The sequence below is a fragment of the Glandiceps talaboti genome, chromosome 6, assembly GCF_964340395.1.
Source record: "Glandiceps talaboti chromosome 6, keGlaTala1.1, whole genome shotgun sequence".
NCBI lineage: Eukaryota > Metazoa > Hemichordata > Enteropneusta > Spengelidae > Glandiceps > Glandiceps talaboti.
Window position 1 is genome coordinate 14,424,350 of NC_135554.1, and position 23,194 is coordinate 14,447,543.

The following is a 23,194-nucleotide window of genomic DNA, read 5'->3' on the forward strand; positions in this document are numbered from 1 at the left end:
CAATGGCTGTTCTTATAGTGTAATTTCCTCCTTACTGTGAGACAACATAACAAGATTTGACATCATGCAAACAAACACTGTACAGAGGGGCAGTGGCTGTTCTCTTATTAACATTCCAAGCACTACTGTCATACAAACACAGGTGACGTTATCATGTGATCAGAATACTTAACTGACAACCCAAATACAAGTCTTTCCTGAGACAATATGGGTTCAAAAAATGTTGGAGTGTTTTATCTTGAAATGGAGTAAAATGATTATCTGACCACTTCTCTGTACTCATACAGTTGCAGATCCTTCAAAATAAATATATAGGCTTAAAGGTTCCTTTCAAAGTCAGCATCTTTTTTAATTGAGCAAGTTTTTGGGTGTTACAATAAATGTTTTACTTGTCAAAATACCTGGTTGTAAAATACCTAAGATAACTGACCAGGTGTATCATGTCAATCAACCTAGATTCCTAACTTTTTGGTACGGTTTCATTGACCTTTGACCTAAACGCCTACTTTGATTGACAGATGATTGACAGTTTGTAGCCTATGTCACAGTAAAGCAACGCTATATTGATCAATTAACATTAACATGTATTTGTTATCTTGGGCATCACTGAATTTATCAGAGGAAAACTTGTCTCTTTGAGATAAAAAGTTTTAACTGACAGTTGTGAGAAGCGTCAAGACAATAAATCCATTCATTATCACAACTATAGTAGATAGGTAGTAAATGTTTGTCCCAAAAAAAGGTGAACTTTGCAACTCTTACATCATTCTATTATTAAAGGTAACTTAATGCTGTCAGTAAAGTTTTCTATGGGCAAAGATCATAGGTGAAATAATGAACCAATGAGATGTCACTCTGTGAAAAGACAACCCTGACACACAATTGTACAAAACAATACATTCTGAATAATTCATCAAAGATTTAACTGAATGTAGGCCAGGGTACATGGTTATCATTATATGGGACAAAATAAGGGTTGGAGAGGGATGTGGATCAGGTGATCAAGACAAAGACAAAGATGATGCTAAATGATGAAGATAAAGGGCAATGATTATATGATACAAATTATGATGACGGCGACAACGATGATGCTGCTGATGGTGGTGGTGGTGGTGATGACGATGACAATGATGGTTATGATGATGGTGAGGATGACGATGGTGATGATGATGATGACAATGGTGGACAGTGGTTATGGTGTCATGCTGGTGGTATGGTGGTGCTGTTGCTGATGATGACAATGATGGTTATGATGGTGGTGGTGGTGGTGGTGGTGGTGGTGGTGGTTATCATCATCATTCAAGTCAAATTCATTATACAAGTGGTGATGGGACATTGGTGAAATTGTAGCACAGTATGTTTGAAAGTTATCCAATATCACAGAATATGACCATACAGACAAATAACCATTCAAGTTTTAAATTCTTTCATCGTCATTGTTGGTTGACATTCAAATTCAAACTTCCATTTCTATCATAATTTGTGAGATAATCATGTACAACAAATAAATAACATATTAAAGTTATAAGTTATTGGTGTACTTCATCAAGTATTCAACAACACAATGTAACTATCTGATGAAATGGGTCTCAAAGACCTGAATGTACTATGATCTGAGTACAGTATGCAAGATAAGCACATAGTTTGTGACCAATGATTTATGGAACACTACATACACTTTGTTTTTGTCACTTCTATCAACATTTACCACAGATTTTACCATTAATTTACATGTCAATATCAATATTGTATCTATACTGATCTGGATTTGATTAATTAACCCTTTAGTGACTTGGTCTCTGGTATTCCCAAAATTTTTTTTTGCAAGCATATACATTTCTATTTCCATTTCTTTAATCCCTTAATATATTACTATTAAGTTTCTCATTGAAGACAGATCTTTACAAAGAGACACAAATGAAGCTTATAAAGTAATATCTTACAATTGGTACTTTTCAAGTTTACTTAACTGTCATAAACCACAGCTTCTTCTTTTACGGCACCATCTAAGATGTCTTGATATTTCGCAGTGTCATGGAACAAATATCAGCTCTGGTTTACAAGAATGGTTTACTTGAAGTTAACCACTTTCTATATACAATGGACTTCCATACATAATATGGTTCCAAGTAAAAGTGATATCAATTTAATATAACATGCATATCTATTATTTTATTTTCAGCCAGATGCAATCAATAAATACATTGTAAATTTGGCAAAATTATTTACCAAAGGTGTTCGGATCGTTTGTAGGTTACTTCTGTACAATTTGGAAATTGGTTCAAGTGTAGAAAGGAAAGTGAAAGCTGTTTGTACTGTTTGCTGCCCACTGAGATAAGTAAATAGGTTAAATTACCTCCCACTTATGTATCATAACCATTCCCCTCTCCATATCACCGTTTTTTTGACAACCATATTCCAACCCCCACCCTCCTCCCTGACATTCCAAAGTGTTCTCTCCCCCCACCAACATCCCTTTCTCCAGAGTACATCTCCAGCTTACTATTTCCTTTCACCATTCTCCTCTGAGCTAACTGAAAAGTTGCCCTCCACGTGGCGAGAGGTTGTTCACCTCCAACAGAAAATACAGTAAAATTGTTTTCTCTGCACACCATAGAACAAATAGTTTTTGTCCCCTTCCACTGACCAGTGGAAAAATTGAACCGCATTTCCTTCAAACAGGCTGTACCTGCATAGTTTATCATCTCACTTTTGTTTTACTGAATAAACAAACTTTCACAACTGTCACTTTCCTAGGTTCTCCTGACACAAAAGTCTTTTCGGAGACAGTCATCTTAATCCTAGGCATTCACACTTGTTGGTCAGTGATCTCAAAGTCAGCTGGTTACATTTTCGCTGTCATGTCCCTGACACTACAGGATATGACTCATTGGTTACACTGTAACCAGCATCATTATTATTCATTTGGTGTGTTAATTGACTGCCTGTAAATGTCCTGTCACCCATTAATCCACATCTATTCATATCCTACATATTCTCAACACAAATCACGTCTTTCTGTGTCTCAGTAAATCTCCCTAAAATTACCAAGAGACTCAAAATCAAATATTACACCTTCCAAATTCATCTTTTCCATGCATTCCCAAGTTGCAACTAACTCCAATAATGGTTGTTTAAAATATAGGACTTTCACTTTTCACATACTCACAAATGATGATATTTAAATTAATCCACATAACAATTCACTAGACTATCTGTACATATTTTGGTTTCAAATCTGGTGACTCTCTGAATTTCTATCAGTTGTAAATGAAACATGATTAAAAGGATCCATACAATTTACAACAAATATGTTATCCACACTCGACCCTCCCCTTTTTCCCATCATCAGTTCACAATTCACTACCATTAGTGAATAAATAACATCATTTACTGTATAATTATTAAATATACAAAGTTTACACTAAATATTACATTTCAGGTATCATATTCAGTTGTCATATTCCTTATGTTGTATTTGTTTACTTCTTTCTACTATACCTTTAATAGTATTATACATTAATTCACTATGTTTCAATGATATTGTAGCAGCCACTGTTGTCACCCCTCCCCCATATGTTTAATTAATGAAAAAAGAACTAGGCATGATAGGTCTTGTCATTTATAACCTACCGAGCTGTATCATCTAAATTTCAGGAATAATATTTTTGGCTATGTTTACTCATTTCCTAGTGTAATTGAGTAACATCCATGTTTTTCTTTGCTATCATGGTTCAAATTTTATTTTCTCATAATGTTACCCTTTTTGATTCCTGGCTTGAATATAGCACATCATGTTCTGATATATAGATTTCATGACAACATAGCATTTTGGTGAGACATCACTATTAGACAGTGGAACGTTCTATGCAAAATACTGATAGAGAAACAAAAGACCATCTACCCAAGTCACACATTGTTTACAGTTGGGGTACATGGCAAGGCATATAAACGTTTCGCATGACAACACACTACATGTGTACTGCTCAGGCCAAATTTTTCAGATTAGTTCACACCACATACAGCCATCCCCTAGATCAGGCCAATGCACTCTACAAAAAGCTGGATGAAATGCGATCAGGGAAAACACTATCACATTTCAATATGTTACAAGAAAACATACCATAGTGTAACAACTAGGCAGTATGTTCCTTTGTATTCATAAAACGTATTGTAACATTCACTGCATCTTACATCAAGATGATTCAAATGTATGCGTCCTACTTTTTGCACTGGTATAACTCACACTTCAAAACTGCTGACAAGTCAAATATTCCCAGTTACAATAATTATCAATAACAAATATTATACATCACACGAAAACAGTGTAAGAAAAATGACACCATGAATGGACTGGTCTGGGGATGTGAATTCACTAACAACGCAAACTACTGTGGATATATTCTGACTGAACATCACACTCCATTGTACTGATATTGTGATTCTTACATGTAAAACTGACTACAGTACACACTAAAATAAAGAAACCAACTATACAACTAAGCTACAAATACAGCAATATGATATAAAACCATTACATAATATTTTTTTTACATTAATGTGAACTTCTTCTATTGTAAGGTGCATGCAAATGTAGGTGACATGATTTTGTATCAAGGCCAACATGTATTGTATTATTGAGTGATGTTGGGGGAAGCCCTGTCAGTCTTGGCACCAGTCCTGATTTTGATGGCAGAATTGTTTCCTCTGTATAATTCTTTTTGGAAAGTTGCCTACTTCTATTTACAAGCTGCTTCTTGAACACATACAGGATTTCCCATTGTTGAAGGCACTGGTTGACCCAGTAACCTTAAATGGGGACACAGTGACCAGGGTTCCCAACTAAAATTTAAAATTTGTCTATTATGAAGTTACTAGATGCATGGCAAATTGAATTTCTTACTGACATTTTAGATCAACTGAACAGGTATACATCTTGCCCTAAACATGCACTGACAGATTTTCTTGAGTTAACACTGGTTTGTTGTATGTTTTTAACAATTCACACTTCTTAACTTGGACAAATTCTGAATCTTTTCAGTGCCTGTATTGGGTGTTATGAAACTGTTGACTGTCTTTTAACCACCTGTCTACACAACTTACTGTATAATGTAGCCTTGAAACAGCACCATTCACACGTCATCATCATTATTGTCTTGCTGCTGTCTCTTATTGTTTGAAATATTGATTCAAAGCTAGACTGGCCTTGGATATCACAGTACATTACAATGGCTATTGTTTTGTCAGATATTACATGGACAGACATGTTCCTCTTCTAAGACTGTTGTATTCCTTGTTATAGGACATGACTGAAGCCATTTTAAATCTACATGCCTTTAGAAAAGGGTGACCAACTTTTTGTTATTAAATCACCAACAAAATGGTCTTAGCAACAGCTGACTTATGTTTACTCATATGTGTACATTTGTTCAACTTCCTTGTAAGTTAAAAATAGTGATTGACTCAATCCAATACTTGCTATGTAATAGGTCAAATCAAAGGGCGTTCGCAACTGGACATTTCTAGAATTTGAAACCAATATCCCAAACATACCCACACTGTCAAACTAACAAATCTCTCTTTTTTTTCTGGGAATCATTATTATTTGAACAGGAAATACAAGACTAAATTTCTATTTATCTTACACATGGTCGGTACCACTTGTGTATCACCCTAGATATTATGTCTAAAGTAAATTGAACAATTCTGCCTAAAATGTACCTGTGCTAGGTCTCAATCCGGGGTTTCACAAAATAAGAAGACAAACAGCGGGACAATGGGTCGAAGGCAAGGTATGCAGGTAGGACATGTACGTACATGTAAAGCGCCAGCGCCAATAAATTGTTACAGTTGCACTGAGCTTACACTACGAACTTTACTAACTTTAAAAAAGATATAACAATAGGATTTAAATGGATGCCGGTAACTTACCTGATCCAGGAGCCTGTATGATAAAATTGGCGAGGAAAAGATCTAATTCTCTGACAGACACACTAATATGATGGGGTTGAACACACAACGCTGCGTTGGAACATGTGTGAGATTTTACCAGTCTCTCTCCGTCTGTACTCTCTAACGGTATTGCCTTGAATAACACAACCATAACTAAGTCTAACCGCCATACTTTATCAGCCTGTCGAAGGCAGTCTATGCGTCTTATTTTACCCTTCTGATCTGGATTGCTGAGTACACACATGGGGGGTTTCTTTCCAGTAATACTCAAAACAAAGTCCTCTCGACACTCGGGTCGTATGTCCTTGCGGAGCTTTGCAAGTAAACGTGACGCCCATTTTTGCTTCACCTCTGGTTTCTCGTTCAACAACTCTTCTTTAGCCTGACGTTCTTCCTCTGGGGACATACGCTTTTCGTGCTTTTTCAAATATTTTCTTTTCCTCGCTTGAAGGTTGAACCATGTGTACGAAAATGATTTGACTTGGGGAAGAAGTGCTTCGATGAAAGGGTGGAATTCATCCTACAAATCAAAATATGACGAACAAATCTTAATGAGCATATTACAAAATGTGCACAATTACCTTGCCAACGAACAGTTAAAAGTATAATACCGAGTATTTCCCTAAAACTGAAATATCCATATAACTCGTTATAAAATAGATTTGCCAGAAAAAAAATAGCCGGCTCGCTAATGATAAGAATTAATCACCGGTCGTACCGGTGAATCGGCTTGTGTCGAATGACCTTCTTTGAACCTCAAGTTTGAAAACATTATCACACGAAAAATGGGCAAATAGCCCAAATAAAATCATTCTGTCACACACTGATAAACAATAAAAGACTATATACCGAAAACTTCACAATATTAGGAATACAACGATCATACTCAAATATTTTGGACGATTGCAGACGAAAATATTGCAATGCCATACAACGTACTCACCATCGCCATATTATGATGACTGCAACTATTTTTAGATGCAATGTTTCAACGCATATTGTGCGGTCGGATAGTCTTGGTGCGACGACGTTTCAAAGTTCAGACCCTACACGTTGGCCTGGTCACCCTGGCTTGCGATCAATTAGGCAGTTTTCCGAAAAATCGCGCCCAAATAGTGGAGTATTTGACTCTTCTTCGATGGCGTAGTAAGAATAATGTTGTGTGTGTTGCAATCTTTTGTTTTCCCCTTGTTGTTGATTCCCGTGACCTGATTTACATATCAATCGTTTCGGTAGCCAATCAGAATACAGACTTGGTGAGCCATTCCGTTATTATAATAATTGATTGACAGCCCACAGCTGCGAAACTACATATAGAAGAATTGATGCTTTGATCACATTGTTTACGTTGGATCACCGTTAATTACTTTAGGTCCTTCTCACTAAACTTTTATTCTCGGAGACATTTGGAGACAAGTTAGCACCTCTTTGCTTACCATACACATACTTTATGTGGAAAGGTAGCACTTTACACCAAAAGGAAGGTTATAAGCTAGAAGAGCTGAAAATTCTTCCCAACCACAGAGCTCGACACCTAGCCGGTTGCAGCAAGTCATCACACAAAGTGCGTCTACATTTGTTCCTTCTCTTGACGCAATGGTTTCACTGAGAAAGAACAATGTAATTTCAATTGTTAAACACCTTCTCTAAACTTTCATACGTAAAAAATAAATTAGATGGTGTTATTATATTCCCGCTTTGTGAATTTCTGTTCATACACGTGCAGTTCCCGCGCGAAAGACGCGAGTGTGAAGACATGTTTTTGGCATCGAGCCAACTAAGGCGTGTTTTAGCAACACGCCCACTTTTCAGAGTTTCTGTCATTTACCAACGGCGAAAATAAACTTCTCGTAACTGAATCTACGTTCAGTGGTCATTGACTCATCTGAATGCGTAGATTCTGCGCAAAATCTCAAAATTTAATCGATGATAAGGAATCTATTTTTCCGACTCGGCACAAGTGCGCAACGGTGGCAATTTTTTTTGTAAACAGGAAGCTGTGGTTTGGAAAAGCGCCCGGTATTATATTTAAATTTTAGGTAGTGAATGAAGCATACCGGTCACTTTAAACAGTGTCGAGATTTAGAAAGTGGAATAAGTTACGACAGGAGCGTACAGGTGTCACAGAGTGCGTGTATTGTACGAGACAGGTATTCTTTTACCGCACTCAATAATTACGTATATGGACATGTCCCAACACGTAATTTCACGAACAGCAGTGTAAACTCTGATGTGTAAAGAGCTTTACAAATGAGACCCCATTGATTTGGGAGATTTAAAGTCTGGCGACGCAGGTAAATAAAACTTTGCAATCATAACGACGCGTGATAGGATTGGCTTGCCTGAATGTACTTTAAGGAGCCATACTTATTTGAGAAACTATCAGGCAATATTCTGAAAAAGTTGACAATAGCCTCCTGTGTTGTAGTGGAAATTATGTGAAAGAATTTGACCTTCAACCTCTATTTTCAATCATCTTAAAGGCCCACAGTAGTAGGCCCGCACCTGCATTAGGCCCTATATCTTTCGAAACAAAATCACGTGAGTACGGTAGAGCTTACTTGTATTTGTATCATCTCCGTGTTCGAGAATGGAATTACAAAATAACACAGGAATGCATTCAAAAGACGTAAACAAATTAAATACCACAGTCCCTCTATCACGTGGTCATATAGGCCTGAATAAACGCACGGACTCTTAATAGTGCTGCCGATATTACACGAGTTGGCTTATAGGCCTGTGATGTAATTACGACTTAGTTGTAGTGGTTGGAGCTGTATTTACCAATCAACAAGTAACATACATTGAGCTGTAACCAAGCTTACATTTCATTATAATTATGTACTGTTTATTTTTGCATTGCTATATGATATTCAAGTCAGTATAATTTTTTATCTAAAGTTTTGAAAACCTTTTATAGTTTTCATAATTTCGCATCTGTAGGGTAAAATCACATACATGTGATTTAACTTCTCACAAACATAAATGTGTTATTGTAGCTTAAGGGCACCCGTAACTGGAAAGCTTGTGCAATATTCAGTATTACCAACTCCCAATAGAACACTCGAACAGTTATATACAAAATGTATACCGGGATCTTCATGCTAGGTATTACCAAGAACACAAGCTTGCATGTAGACCTTAGAACGCTGTTACTGGGTCTTTCCAAGAAACTTGGCATATTTCTGTCTATTGCTCTACGGAATCACTGACGATTTTTAAAATAAAATCAATTTAACCCAGCATTCAGCAGTTTAACCACTTTCTTTAAAAAAAAAATAATAATCAGATGTTAACCGAATACCTCCCGTAAGAGACGGTTTTCAATTGTTCAAATTGCACAAGATTAGCAAAATGAAGATTTTACTCTGGTATTATAGGTGAATCGTCCATAGGGAGTACAGTGGAGGGACGTGCAAATAGTATTTATAAATATCGGACTAAAGTATCAATTACATGTACAGAAATATGAAATGTTCTGTAGTTTCAAATAATTGATGATAGCGTGTTAGTTGTGTTATTACCTGAGCAGGCCATTTTTTTGCGGTTACTATTACAAAAAGAAATACTTGCAAGTAAGCAATAATGCAGCGCCCTCTCGAGGCGACAAAGGGTAACGTGAAAGCTGAATCTAAATTGCTAGTATAATAGTAATTATAACTTATAATAATTATAACTTATAATAGTAATTATAACTTCTCATTAATATAGCGCAGTGTGTTTACCGAAACAGTCAAGTATGCATACTTACTTATCATGATCTATGTGCTAAGTTACGTGTAATTTCAATATATTGCTCAATTATCAAACCCATTATTTATGCAAATGATTCATTAATATGCATATTTTCTTTACTAAAATTTAATCACTTCTTGTAATCACCATAACATGTATGTGTGGCAATTATCATAAGCATTGGAGCAACGGTTTTTGAAATATCGTGTTTACAGACACATGTGTAGTCAACGAAACTGTTCTCGCAAAGGCTGCATTTTTTCAGTGGGCGGCCGGGTAACTTTTTTCGATCGGTAGCGGGAGGGGGGCAAACAAGGGAGAATTGCAGTGGGGAAGGCCTGATTTAGATACAGTGGGAGTGGGGAAAACATGGTGTTGTGGGGAAGGGGTGCACATTGCGTACGTCAAACTGAATTATTGGTATAGTGGAAAGCACGAACGTTTTCCTGGTGGGAGTGGATAAATAATTCACAATATTGGATGGGTAGTGGGTTGGCGGGCAAGTTGAAGTTGAAACCCAGCGAGAGGTTGGGATGACAGATATCCTTCATCATCAGTGGGAGGGTACATAGGAACATGCAGCTAAACACCTTCACCACAATTTTTCTTGGGGGCGTTTCTATTAAAAACTTACATTATTTTTGTCTGAAATAAGATATACTCTCAAATGCTATATTTTCAAGGGATTTTATTTTCTAGAAACTAAATGTTTTTCATGGACCTAATTTTCACTGATTTAGGAAGGTGTACATGGTATCTATGAATAAAAACTTTTAAGTATTTTAAAGGGATTTTATTTTAGTGGAACACCACACCAACGAAAAAGGTGAAAATAAAATTCCAAGTGAAAATTTAGCATTTTACGCACAAACCACAAATCTACAAAGACAGATCAGATAACGAGAGTAGCCCAATTGCATCGATGCATACATCAATATTATCTTACTTGATAGTGTGGTGGCGTCCTCCAAGTATACACGGTATCTCAAACTAGTCTAGCTCGTTCTCGTCAGTCCAATGCCAGTACTCATCAGTACTAACCACCCAACCACCCAACTAACTTGAACCTACCATGTTTGGCGCCAAAAGCGACAAAGACATTGATTAACTCAATATAACATCCAGCACTTCAATTTGTTCAAGTGGAAATGGAATTAAATAAACCCGTATATATTCACTTATTTCACATATTCCTTTGCCGGGATTGCAATCTCCATATTGTATGTTGTCGCATGAGGGCGGCCTATGAGAAAGAGACGTGGTACATCTAATTCATGAAAGTCCGTTTATAAATATCTTACAGTATAAATACAAGAAAATCACAACCTGTGTATTAAAGTCATACAAGAACATTAATGGTCCCATACATACATCGTAGAGGAAAGGCCGCGTACCACCTGACTGTGATCTTATGAAAATTAATGTTTTTAAATGTGATATCCATGCAGTGAATTTATCCATCAACACCACCGAATGTAGCGTGCTTGGGGCGTTAACCAGACCCCGCGGAACCAAAATTGATTTTCAAAAATAAATCCAGTCATGAAAACTCATATGAAGCTTGTAAGTTCTGAATACGGAAGGGGTTGTAAAGAAATCGATATGTACCTTGAACAAAAGAATAACCATCTCAGACCAGTAAAAAGTTAGTGGGCTGAGATTACATGTAATAGAAACGGAAAATTTGAATTTCTCAATATTCATGTCAACACCAGCATGTCATACATTCAAATACAAGTCTGGCGATTCAATCCTACACATGTTGATTCATATATCACGTGGTAGTAGTAGTAGTATTAGTAGTAGTAGTAGTAGTAGTAGTAGAGTATGTGTGTGTGTGTGTGTGTGTGTGTGTGTGTGATGGGGAGGGGTAGGTAGGTAAGATATGTGTACATATGTCTGTATGTCTGACTATGTATGTATGTATGTATGTATGTATGTATGTATGTATGTGTGTATGTATGTATGTATGTATGTATGTATGTATGTATGCATGTATGTATGTATGTACGCATGTATGTATGTATGTATGTATGTATGTATGTATGTATGTATGTATGTATGTATGCATGCCCAGCCGGAGTACAAGTATGTATGCGTGTATGTATGTATGTATGTATGTATGTATGTATGTATGTATGTATGTATGTATGTATGTATGTATGCGTGTATGTACGTACATACATATGTATGTATGTATATGAAATATAGTATACATATACTGTAGTAGAGAATGATATGTAGTCACATATAGCTTGTATCAAATCACACTACATTCACAAAATAACATTTATATGGAATCTTAATATACATAGTGATTTATTAATTTAATTAATTATCTGTAAAATACAAAACATAAGGTGCAGTACTTTTAAGTCATTGAAATCATGGGTTTTAACTCTCAGCATATACAGATGCAGTTCATTTTTCAATTGGCAAGACTTCTTGTTTGATAACGTTTTGTGCAGTAAGAATTTAAAACCAAAAATTCATAGACAATAGATTTAAGGACAGTGTCTAGATCTGGTCAAAGTGTCATTAAAATTATTCTTTATTTACAATTTCAGTGACAGTTCCTTCAAATTCTCTGTTGAAGTCATCATTTTACATTATTTAATATCAATATTGGTAATAGGCCTCAATAATTCATTTGATATCGATTGACTTGAGATGAGTCAACTCTTGCCTAGAAAATTTGTAATTCAATTATTACTAACACCTTGATGTTTTTTCCAACAAAACCCTGTGCTACTAACAAACCCTTTCGGGGGAAAATTCTTTACAGTTTCAAAATTCATTAATACAATGCTATACTGTCCAATGCCCATTGTTAAATCTGTATCGAATCACTACTACTGATTTGCATAGAATGACGTTGTCAATACCAACAAGGAGCCATGATCACTTAAGACACTATGGTATTTCTATAGCACTATGCATATTGCCAGCAACACTTTGAATATACATGTAACAATTTCCATATCCATGTATATTGTCAGCAGCATTTTGTGTATTACCTACATCAATTTGCATATTGCTTGTACTATTTTGCATATTCCCTGCAGCTCAATAAATATCTATTTTTCATAGTAGTCACAGTATGCATATTCATTGAAGCACAAAAAGATACCATTTGCAGCACTTTAATGCGAGCATCTCCTGCTGCACTAAAGATGTTATCTGCAGCACTACAGATAACCCCTGCTACATTCAAGATATCATCTATAGTACTATAGATATATCTTACAGCACTAAAGATATTTAATCTGCAGCACTGAAATATCATTTGTAGCACTATGAATATCCCCTGCAGTACTAAAGATATTATCTGCAGCACTACAGATATCCCCCACCAGCATTACATATCATAGTACTACAGATGATATTTAATGCTGGTGGGGATATCTGTAGTCCATAGTATGGATATACCTTACAGCACTAAAAGTATTATCTGCAGCATGTTGTAACTCATCCCCTGGTAAGCAAATATTATCTGAAACACTAAATATATTATCTGCAGCACTGCTGACATCCCCTAGTAAGTGGATATTGTCTGCAACACTAAAGATATCTTCATTCAGATACCTTATTCTAGTTTTACACATTATCATTTCAGAAGTTTTATATGTGCCACCATCATCTATCATAAAATGTTAGTTAACGAATGGGAGATACCGGTACACAGCTTTATCTAAAGAAATCACTTCATGCATACACTAGGTATACTAAGTGTCTGAGAATTAACAACATTTCTTCTTATTTCTTCACCAATTTCTATTCACTAATCAATTGGACATGATTGCATCAAAATAGATGTGTCTGTTACAAACACACTTGTAAAGGTATTTTTTTTTTTTTTTTTTTATTTTTTTTTTTTATTATTTATTGTAAAGGTATTTAAAAAAAAAACAACCTTAAGAATGAAGGTGTGTTTCAGTTGAATATGAAATGGAAAACCAAATAAGAATTTTCTTCAACTTTTGAATATCAAAGATGTAAGGTCTATTGCAGACTGTAGGATACGTTGTGCTGTTCAGCCCTATCAGGCTTCTTAAACACTGGCTGATAGCGTGGTACAAATGTCTGCATCTTACAGACTAGGTTTATTGATGCTATTGGATACCACTGTTGCTAGAACACAAAACAACTATCAAATCAGTTAACCCTTTCATTCCTAGAGGCGACATTGGAATAAATAGAAACTTGATTGTAAGAACATTTTCTAAAATTTAAGAATATTACTTCATTGGGAAGTAATATTTCTTGAATTCTGATCTAAAATAAAGTTGATCTTTTTCCACAAATTACAGAGAAACAAGAATTTTTGTTCAAAAATTTTGGCGGGAAAGTTTCTAGTCCTGAAAGGGTTAAATTAGTTCTCCTTCAAAGTCTTAATGAATTCACTGAATGATTTGTCATTGAAGTGGCACAAGCTGAGTTTATTAGCTTTTTGACTACAGTGAAAATACTTACATAAAAACCATAATGAATATATACTACTTTGTAGTGTAGTGTTTGGTATGTTGATGATTGTCATGGTATTTTGGTGTTGTTAGCACACTTGATTAACATGATACTATAGTGACATGTACTCAAAATATATCATATCAACAAATCATTTATGTAATATTTCTAAATACTAGGTTTGAGTTCTGCCAGTAACAAATGATGGTTAAACATGCTTCAAATTCAGTAATTAGAGTACAACAGGTACACAGCAACAATTTAAAAAAAAAAAAAAAAAAAAAAAAGAAGAAAGAAAGAAAGAAAGAAAGAAAGAAAGAAAGAAAGAAAGAAAGAAAGAAAAAGGAAAAAAAATCTGTATAAACTCACCTTGTGCCCCTTCAAATAATAACAGAACTCCATGAAAAATCTTGCTTGGAACAATACATTTCGAATCATGCATGAATTTGCTAAGGGTAGCAAATGAGTAAAATTTCTGACATCCCCACTTAATTTACCCCCAAAATAATGGTATAACATAATTAAACATATCACAACTAAGTGCAATCCTCAACACCTTTCTAACTCTAGCTTTAAAAAAATTAAGATAAAACAGAAAAGTCAAGTCATATGAAAGAGAAATGTAGATAAAACAATCACCAAAAAGACCTAACATGTCATCAGCTTGCTAAATCAAATGAATTACAAAGGTTTGAATGTACAAACAGTTAAAGTCTTTAGCATTGAGCATTCAATCTTGGTCGATAATCCTCATCAGAATGGAATTTGTTATTCTAATGAGAATTGTCAATCTAGACAGATCAAAGTATAATACTAATAACTTGAACTGAGAGTGAATTATAGCATTTGTTATTCAACCAACATAATCACATATACTTTTTTGACTGCATACATTTTCTGCAGGAGAAAGTGAAGCACCATTTTAAAATTGAAGTATCAAAATGGAGTTGCATTTTTGGCTTTTAAAAAATTCTAAATAAAGAGTAAAGGACACGACAATCTTGTCTTTGATTGGATATGTTCACTATTGATATAGGGAAGACCAGGTTGCTGTTGATGAAACTACACATGTAATAGCTTGTCATTGTAGACATATTGGGGTGAAGGTCTCCTTCTCCTGAATGGATTCAACCAACAGCATGTCCATCCACCTCCCCAGACTTGTTGAAATGATTCATAGGCAGTTAAATCACCCTTGCCGTGGCTGTGGCTGTGGTCACTGGACAGAGAAAATAACAAAACATATCAAACTGTAGAACAATAAACACATTTCTGTATCTGTATAAATACTGGAAACTAGCTCACTACTGAGCAAAATTTTTTCAGTCATTTTAAATTCACATGATCAAGAAAAGTTATGACTATAAACAAGAAAGTCAATGAGTTGTAGTATGTCATATGTCAAGATTAATAGACTCAAATTTGGTGTGGTCCCTGAACAGAAAATAACACAAAACATGTCAAACTTGACATCCTTGCTTTGTTGTGGTCTCTGTACAGAGAATATCAAGACATATCAAACTATATAACTATGGATAGAAAATTTGCACAGATGTCAGACAAATGCTTTAGGATGAAAATTAGACTCAAACTGGTACTGATACAAATAATACACATGATTACTATTTACCATTTTGGTAACATGGATTTTCATAAGAGTACAAACATGATAACATCGGTGTAGGCACTTGAATGGAGTTGCTACAAATTACATCTCCACAGTTAAGATGCAAATTGTGAAATTTTACAACAAATATGGCTGCCATTCATCCACATGCATACGTCTCACATAGTATGTTAACTTTGTGCATGTCAGAGATATGAGGGTGAAGGCACACATGCATGTATGGAACCCAACGTAATAGCCCCTTGCGGATGGTGCCCATTGGAGGCTTAAAACTTTATACATCATGCAGACAGAAAAGTATGTTTTAACTTACTCATCTTGGAAACCATATTTATAGTATTGTGCTGATTCAATAATTTGTTCTAACGTTGTCCGATTCTGCAAATAAAAGATATACATTTTTGAACATCAATTAGAATACTTCATTGCAAAATATGTAATGATTACAGCTGTATAATACATACTAGCATTTGCATACACTCTGTATTTAATGTGTAGCGTTCATATACACTCTGTATTCCATGTATGCTAGCATTCATATACACACTGCATTACATGTATATGCTAGCATTCAAACACACTCCATATTCCATGTATGCTTTCATTCATATCCACAGTAGTCTGTTTATGCTAGCATTCATATCCACACAGTAGTCTATGTGTATGCTGGCATTCATCTCACACAGTTGTCTATGTGTATGCTAGCATTCATATCCACACAGTTGTCTATGTGTATGCTAGCATTCATATCCACACAGTTGTCTGTGTATGCTAGCATTCATATCCACACAGTTGTCTATGTGTATGCTAGCATTCATATCCACACAGTAGTCTGTTTATGCTAGCATTCATATCCACACAGTTGTCTATGTGTATGCTAGCATTCATATCCACACACTGTTGTCTATGTGTATGCTAGCATTCATATCCACACACTGTATGTGTATGCTAGCATTCATATCCACACAGTTGTCTATGTGTATGCTAGCATTCATATCCACACAGTGTCTGTTTATGCTAGCATTCATATACACAGTAGTCTACGTGTATGCTAGCATTCATATCCACACACTGTCTATGTGTATGCTAGTATTCATATCCACACACTGTCTATGTGTATGCTAGTATTCATATACACACATTGCAAAATTCAGATTTGTTGTGGTTGTTGTTTGGATTTCATACGATGAGTTCACCCATCAACTAGGTATACACATTATACAAGCCATGAACTGTCTGCAGAGTGATCAGCAGATATACAAAGATTTTCTGGGGTTGTTTTTGCACCATAACTGGGGAATTATCATTAATGTCTGGCAGTTCAGAAACTTTATGGTTTCCAACTCAAAAATTAAATTTCACAGTTATATTCTTACCCAGTATACAGTTGACAAGAGTTACCACCTGTATGAAACAAATCATTAAAAGAACAACATCCAATAGAAACGCCACATATATACAAACTTACCCAGTAGATGTTGGCGACCTGAGTTACCACCTGTGTGAAACAAATCAATAATAGAACCACATCCAATAGAAACGCCACATACATAAACCATCGTGAGTATGCAAACATGAAAGTATTCTGAAAGGCAACAGAAACAATGTAATGTTAACAAATTAAAATCACATGAGATTCAATGTTTATTTGCAATCACATGACATTCCTTACTTTTGGTCACTTCAGATTTTATTGGAAAACTTATAAAGATCACTGAAATCTGATTTCTAGATAACCCAAATAAAGAAGAACTGACTATGTCAGTCTACATCCCTTTTTGTGTATCTATTATAGAAAGAAAATCACTGGGGATGGCAACAACTACATCCATAAATTCATGCCCCTATTGACATTTGGGATATTGACCTTTGACCCAAGTAGGAAATACAACTGTCACTTGATAATTTGTACTGCCTGGCAGTGATGTTCTTTGATTACAGTTTTATCAACATATGTGATATTAAAATGGATCAAGTACACCTTAATCTGTCTGCTGACATACACACATCAGACATACGCTTGCTTCAATGACATCATTTACGTGCATACAAACATCAACTTACACACTGACAGATGTATGTGTTACTTACAAAACTCTCTCATGTCATCAGAAATGCAAAATATCGACTAAATTACATCAGGGGCAAAGGTCAATAATCTGGTCTACTTCAAAATTGTCAAAGTGGGCATGGAATTTACAAAAAAAACTTTCCGAGTATTCACAACGAGTTCAATGACATAATCTGTTCTGTATTACAAAAATCATCAAATGCTAGGAACAATGTCAGAATCTACCAAAGATTGTAACTGAGCGCTTCAGGAATTCTTTTTTACCACAGACAATAAGAATTTTTAATGACCAGTGTTGAGCTGCAGTGCAGTGATCTTGTGGGTTTGAGTTTTAAATTATTGTAGTTGTTTAAATTTAACATTACATGTATGTGTATCTTGTTGTGTATCTGTTATAATTGTATCATTTTTGTATTTTGTGGGATTGTTGTACTGCTGGCAGTTTCCCAATTTCCCCTTGTGGGATCAATAAAGTATTTATTTTATCATTATATGTACATGATGTAGACTGAAAACTTATTAAAAATAGACACAAATATTTTATGTTTTATCAACTGCTTTGAATAAACTTTTAATTAAATTGACAGTACCAGAACAGCATATGTCAGTGAATTACATTACAACCTCCATGTTCTCTTCCAGCATCATGGTCTAAAAAATGCACCATGGTGACATTTTATATCATTCTCTCAAAACTATTTTCCTTTGTATTAGTTTTGTCTGGTTTGACACTGTCTATGCACATATACACAATTCTCACAGTTAGAATATACAGTATTCACTAGTGAGGGCAGTAGACAAAATAAAATGTAGTCTATAGGATTCTATATACCAGGACTTCCTTAGGAAAACAATCCTACACTACTTTTACGTTTTTTACCTATGCCAAGTATGTAGTACTCTAGTCGGCAAATGTCAATGGCTGATGTTTATTTACTTATGATCAGTTTCCATGTTTGTATTCTATATGTAACTGGTGTAAAACAAGATGTCTCTCTCTCTGAGAAGGCTAGGTGAAAGGCTCAGATTATTTGTATCGAATTGGGACTTCAATGAATACATCTTGGGCTTCCAGAGTATCTACTTGCTGACTTCCCTACTCTTTCATGTATTACTATTACAACATGTGTTTATATGACATTACATCAACAGCTGCACAGCCCACTCATTCACTATAGGCCATACCATATTTGTGATAGTTGAAATAATCTCAGTCATTGAATTTGATACTTTAAAACAACAGAACGTAAACTCTGTAGCCAGCTGACAGTCAACTATTAATGTGAATAATTTGTATTTGTATTTCTTTGTATGCATGCATTTGACTTTACTTACCATATCACAGATGTCTTCTCTACATGGGTCAAAGACATAGAAATGGCAGATGGTGATAATTAATGCATAGAAGCTCATCAAGGCACCATAAAATACCAATAATACAAATATCCACTTATTATCTTCTCCAACACAGTTATTTATCCTGGAAAATAAACAAAATAAATGTATGTTGCAATTATATGGCTTAAACTTGTATTGCAACAGCCTGCCTATTGTGGCTATTATACTTTCTGCTCTATTGTGTGTGCTTAAATATTTAGTTTATATTCCTATAAAAATGACCGACATTTGTACCCACAAACACAAAAGTACACCCCCCCCACACACACACACACTGACCACATCATGTCTTACCATGGACAATGATAGTCAAAGTCAATCTGACATATACACTATCCACATCATGACTTACCATGGTCCAATGATGTCCAATGATGGTCCATCTGTTATACACAGCCCACATCTTTACTTACCATGGACAATGATGGTCCATCTGACGTATACACTGTCCACATCTTTACTTACCATGGACAATGATGGTTCATCTGATATATACACTATCCACATCATTACTTACCATGGACAATGATGGTCCATCTGACGTATACACTGTCCACATCTTTACTTACCATGGACAATGATGGTTCATCTGATATATACACTATCCCCATCATGTCTTACCATGGACAATGATGGTCCATCTGACGTATACACTATCCACATCATTACTTACCATGGACAATGATGGTCCATCTGACGTATACACTGTTCACATCATTACTTACCATGGACAATGATGGTCCATCTGACGTATACACTGCCCACATCTTTACTTACCATGGACAATGATGGTTCATCTGATATAAACACTATCCACATCATTACTTACCATGGACAATGATGGTCCATCTGACATATACACTATCCACATCATGACTTACCATGGACAATGATGGTTCATCTGATATATACACTATCCACATCATTACTTACCATGGACAATGATGGTCCATCTGATGTATACACTATCCACATCATTACTTACCATGGACAATGATGGTCCATCTGACGTATACACTATCCACATCATTACTTACCATGGACAATGATGGTCCATCTGACGTATACACTATCCACATCATTACCATGGACAATGATGGTCCATCTGACGTATACACTGTCCACATCATTACTTACCATGGACAATGATGGTCCATCTGACGTATACACTGTCCACATCTTCGACAATGATGAGATTTAATAGGACGTTGAATAAAACACTTTTGACAATGACTCCAGTTGATATTCTCTGTGACAAACAAAAAAGACCATGAAAATAACTGTATAGTCTGGAAAAATAGTTCAGGGATAAACCCTTTTGTAATTCTCTGACTTGAATTGACTTTTACCCACCAAACCTGTCTGTAAACATAACTTTGACCAAACATTTCCAAACCCTCTATTCACACAATTGCACAACAACAGGATAATAAAAACATGTTTGTAACAGTTAATACTTTGTTTTTCCATCAGTGATTTTATGCCAACCAGATTGGAAGGCAGAAATAAAACATTTGAAATGTTGTTAGAGCAATGGGAATGATTAGTTATTGTCTTTCAGATGATATGGTGTTTGTCATAACAAGTGTGATTGGTCATACTCTACCCAGCTGATATGAAGTTTGTCACGACATATGTGATTGGTCATATTCTCACCAGCTGATATGAAGTTTGTCATGACAAATGTGATTGGTCATATTCTCACTAGCTGATATGAAGTTTGTCACGACATATGTGATTGGTCATATTCTCACCAGCTGATATGAAGTTTGTCATGACAAATGTGATTGGTCATGCTGTTATCAACTGATCTGAAGTTTATCACAACAGATGTGATCAGCTTAGCTCATCTGAAGTTTGTAATAACAGATATGATTGGTCATATATGCTTACCAACTGGTGTGAAGTTTGTAATCGCAGATGTGATTGGTCATATTCTTATCACCTGTTCAGAAGTTTGTTATAACAGATGTGATTGGTGACTACTATCTATGTATTGTAATGTGGTTGGTTATAATCTTAACAGCTGATATTGCACTTTGTAATAATGGATGTGATTGGTTGCCTTCTATAAATGACTACTATGAATATGATTTAATGATTTAACATATCTTACCAGCTGATGTTGGTCTAGTATCTAACGGTATTCTACCTGGATCACTTGTTACCGAACGAAATAACGACACAAAAGTACATAATGTCACAGTAAAATATCCTGAAAGAAAACAAACAACAATAAACCAAAATAAGTTCTGATGGCATAATGATAATATTTTGAGTGGCAAGAGAAGCCATTTTATTATCGATAGACTTCAACGGAATATATCCAGATTTCTCTGTAAAACAAAAACAAGTGGCCAAGTTCAGTAGGATAGATTATTATCATTCCATAATATCTTCATTCTTGGATGACTGAGAATTCATAAATATAATTAAGTAAAGTTCCATTCTATAACTTGTTGACCACCCTTATCATGAACTTAAACTTCAACTAGCAACAGGACCTCTTAATTCAGTTTGTACATCAACCCATGATCTTAGACATCAAACAGTATGTACATTGTTTTGATACAACTGACTTATCATGCTACCCACTGTAGGTGGTCGATAAAATGTTATATCATACGTGATTTCTTCCAAAGTGGCTATGTCATAATTTTTACATATTTGATACACAATAACAAGCCAAATGTTTGGAATGTTAATGTTGTAACAATAAGTGAACACATGAAAATGTCATTGGTAAAAACATGATGGTTTTTAATTTATGGTATATCTGGAGTTTGATTCAAAACTTAGATTTACTATTATATCCAATTTTCAGTGAGTTTAGATGAAGTTGGGTAGACATTTCTATCAATAAACATCGATGGGATTCTATTTCTTTCCAGCAAACTTGCATCAGGGAAAGATATAACAAATAAATTTCTTATTTCATATATTTTTCTTCAGTCAAAGGTACAACTATAATCTATTATCTAATCATGTTTTAAAATGCTCCTTCAAATATATGCTTTGAAAAGTGATCAAATGGTTGAAAAATTTCATCTTAGAATACTGATAATTGAAAAATTAAATGATCTTGAAAGATGACGTACCGATTACAACGAGAGTACTGATCTGACCTTGCTGATGCATTGGAAAAATCGCCAGAGGAGGAATAATAAAAACACCATAGCTGAGACCAAACACAATAAAACCAAGGCACATATAACCAGTTATTTCAGGATCTTGCACAAATGTTAAACCACATGGAAGTTTTTTTATATTAGGCACAGTCTTTTGAGCTGCTAGGAGAAATGTAGAGACTTGATTGGTTGGATAACCTTGGATATTCATACTGCTGCCTATAAATCTTTCTTGTTCTTGCTAATTCTTTGAAAGTTGAGTCTTTGCTATATTCCTTTGAAAGTTGAGGGCTCCTTGATAATCTTTTACAGTTGAGGGGTCCTTCCCAATCTTTTCACTGTTGAGTGGTCTTTACTGATAAGTTGAAAGTTGTTTTTACTAATCTTTTGAAAGTTGAACAGTCCTTACTAATCCTTAAGTTGTTAAGGGGTCCTTGTCAGTCCTTTCTTTGACAGTTGAGGAGTCCTTGCTGATAGTTGACAGTTGAATACATTAAATTTTTTAACAGTTAAGTAGTCCAAGTCAAATCTTAGTTTTTTTTTTGAATTGTTCATCAATTAGGTGTCCTTGTTAAATCTGCAATAATTAAGCAGTCCTTCTTATTTCTTCCTCGGTTAGGTATTCTTCTTTCACATGACACTGCTGTCCAAGGAGCACCCAGTGGTTGCTATTTGCAGAGGTCAGAGGTCATTCCCACAGGTTCAATGTAAATACTGCCTTTATGATAAATGCGTACTGACGACTCTTTGAATTTCAGGTAGTTATCACCTGAAAACAAGAATATGAGTATTCAAAAACCTGACAACCAAAGATATAAA

At 35.1% G+C, this 23,194-nt stretch overlaps 2 protein-coding genes across 3 annotated transcripts in view; both read right to left on the bottom strand.

Moving 5' to 3' along the window:
• Positions 1 to 7,121, bottom strand: part of LOC144436538 (nuclear factor 1 X-type-like) — a 29,819-nt gene extending 22,698 nt beyond the window's left edge. For both annotated transcript variants that reach the window (XM_078125351.1, XM_078125350.1), the window contains exons 1-2: positions 6,896 to 7,121; positions 5,932 to 6,472 (exon numbers count right to left, since the gene is read on the bottom strand). In XM_078125351.1, coding sequence (XP_077981477.1) covers positions 5,932 to 6,472; positions 6,896 to 6,904 — 550 coding nt within the window. In that variant the 5' untranslated portion in view covers positions 6,905 to 7,121. The remainder of the gene's footprint in view (positions 1 to 5,931; positions 6,473 to 6,895) is intronic.
• An 8,092-nt stretch (positions 7,122 to 15,213) lies between these two features.
• LOC144436044 (palmitoyltransferase ZDHHC21-like) lies at positions 15,214 to 22,586 on the bottom strand. Its single transcript, XM_078124700.1, has 7 exons — positions 22,346 to 22,586; positions 21,364 to 21,462; positions 20,385 to 20,496; positions 19,185 to 19,329; positions 17,247 to 17,363; positions 16,092 to 16,156; positions 15,214 to 15,370 (listed from the first exon to the last, which is right to left on the bottom strand). Exons 1-7 carry the CDS (start codon positions 22,584 to 22,586, stop codon positions 15,214 to 15,216), a joined length of 936 nt encoding a protein of 311 aa, XP_077980826.1.
• Positions 22,587 to 23,194: the final 608 nt, after the last annotated feature.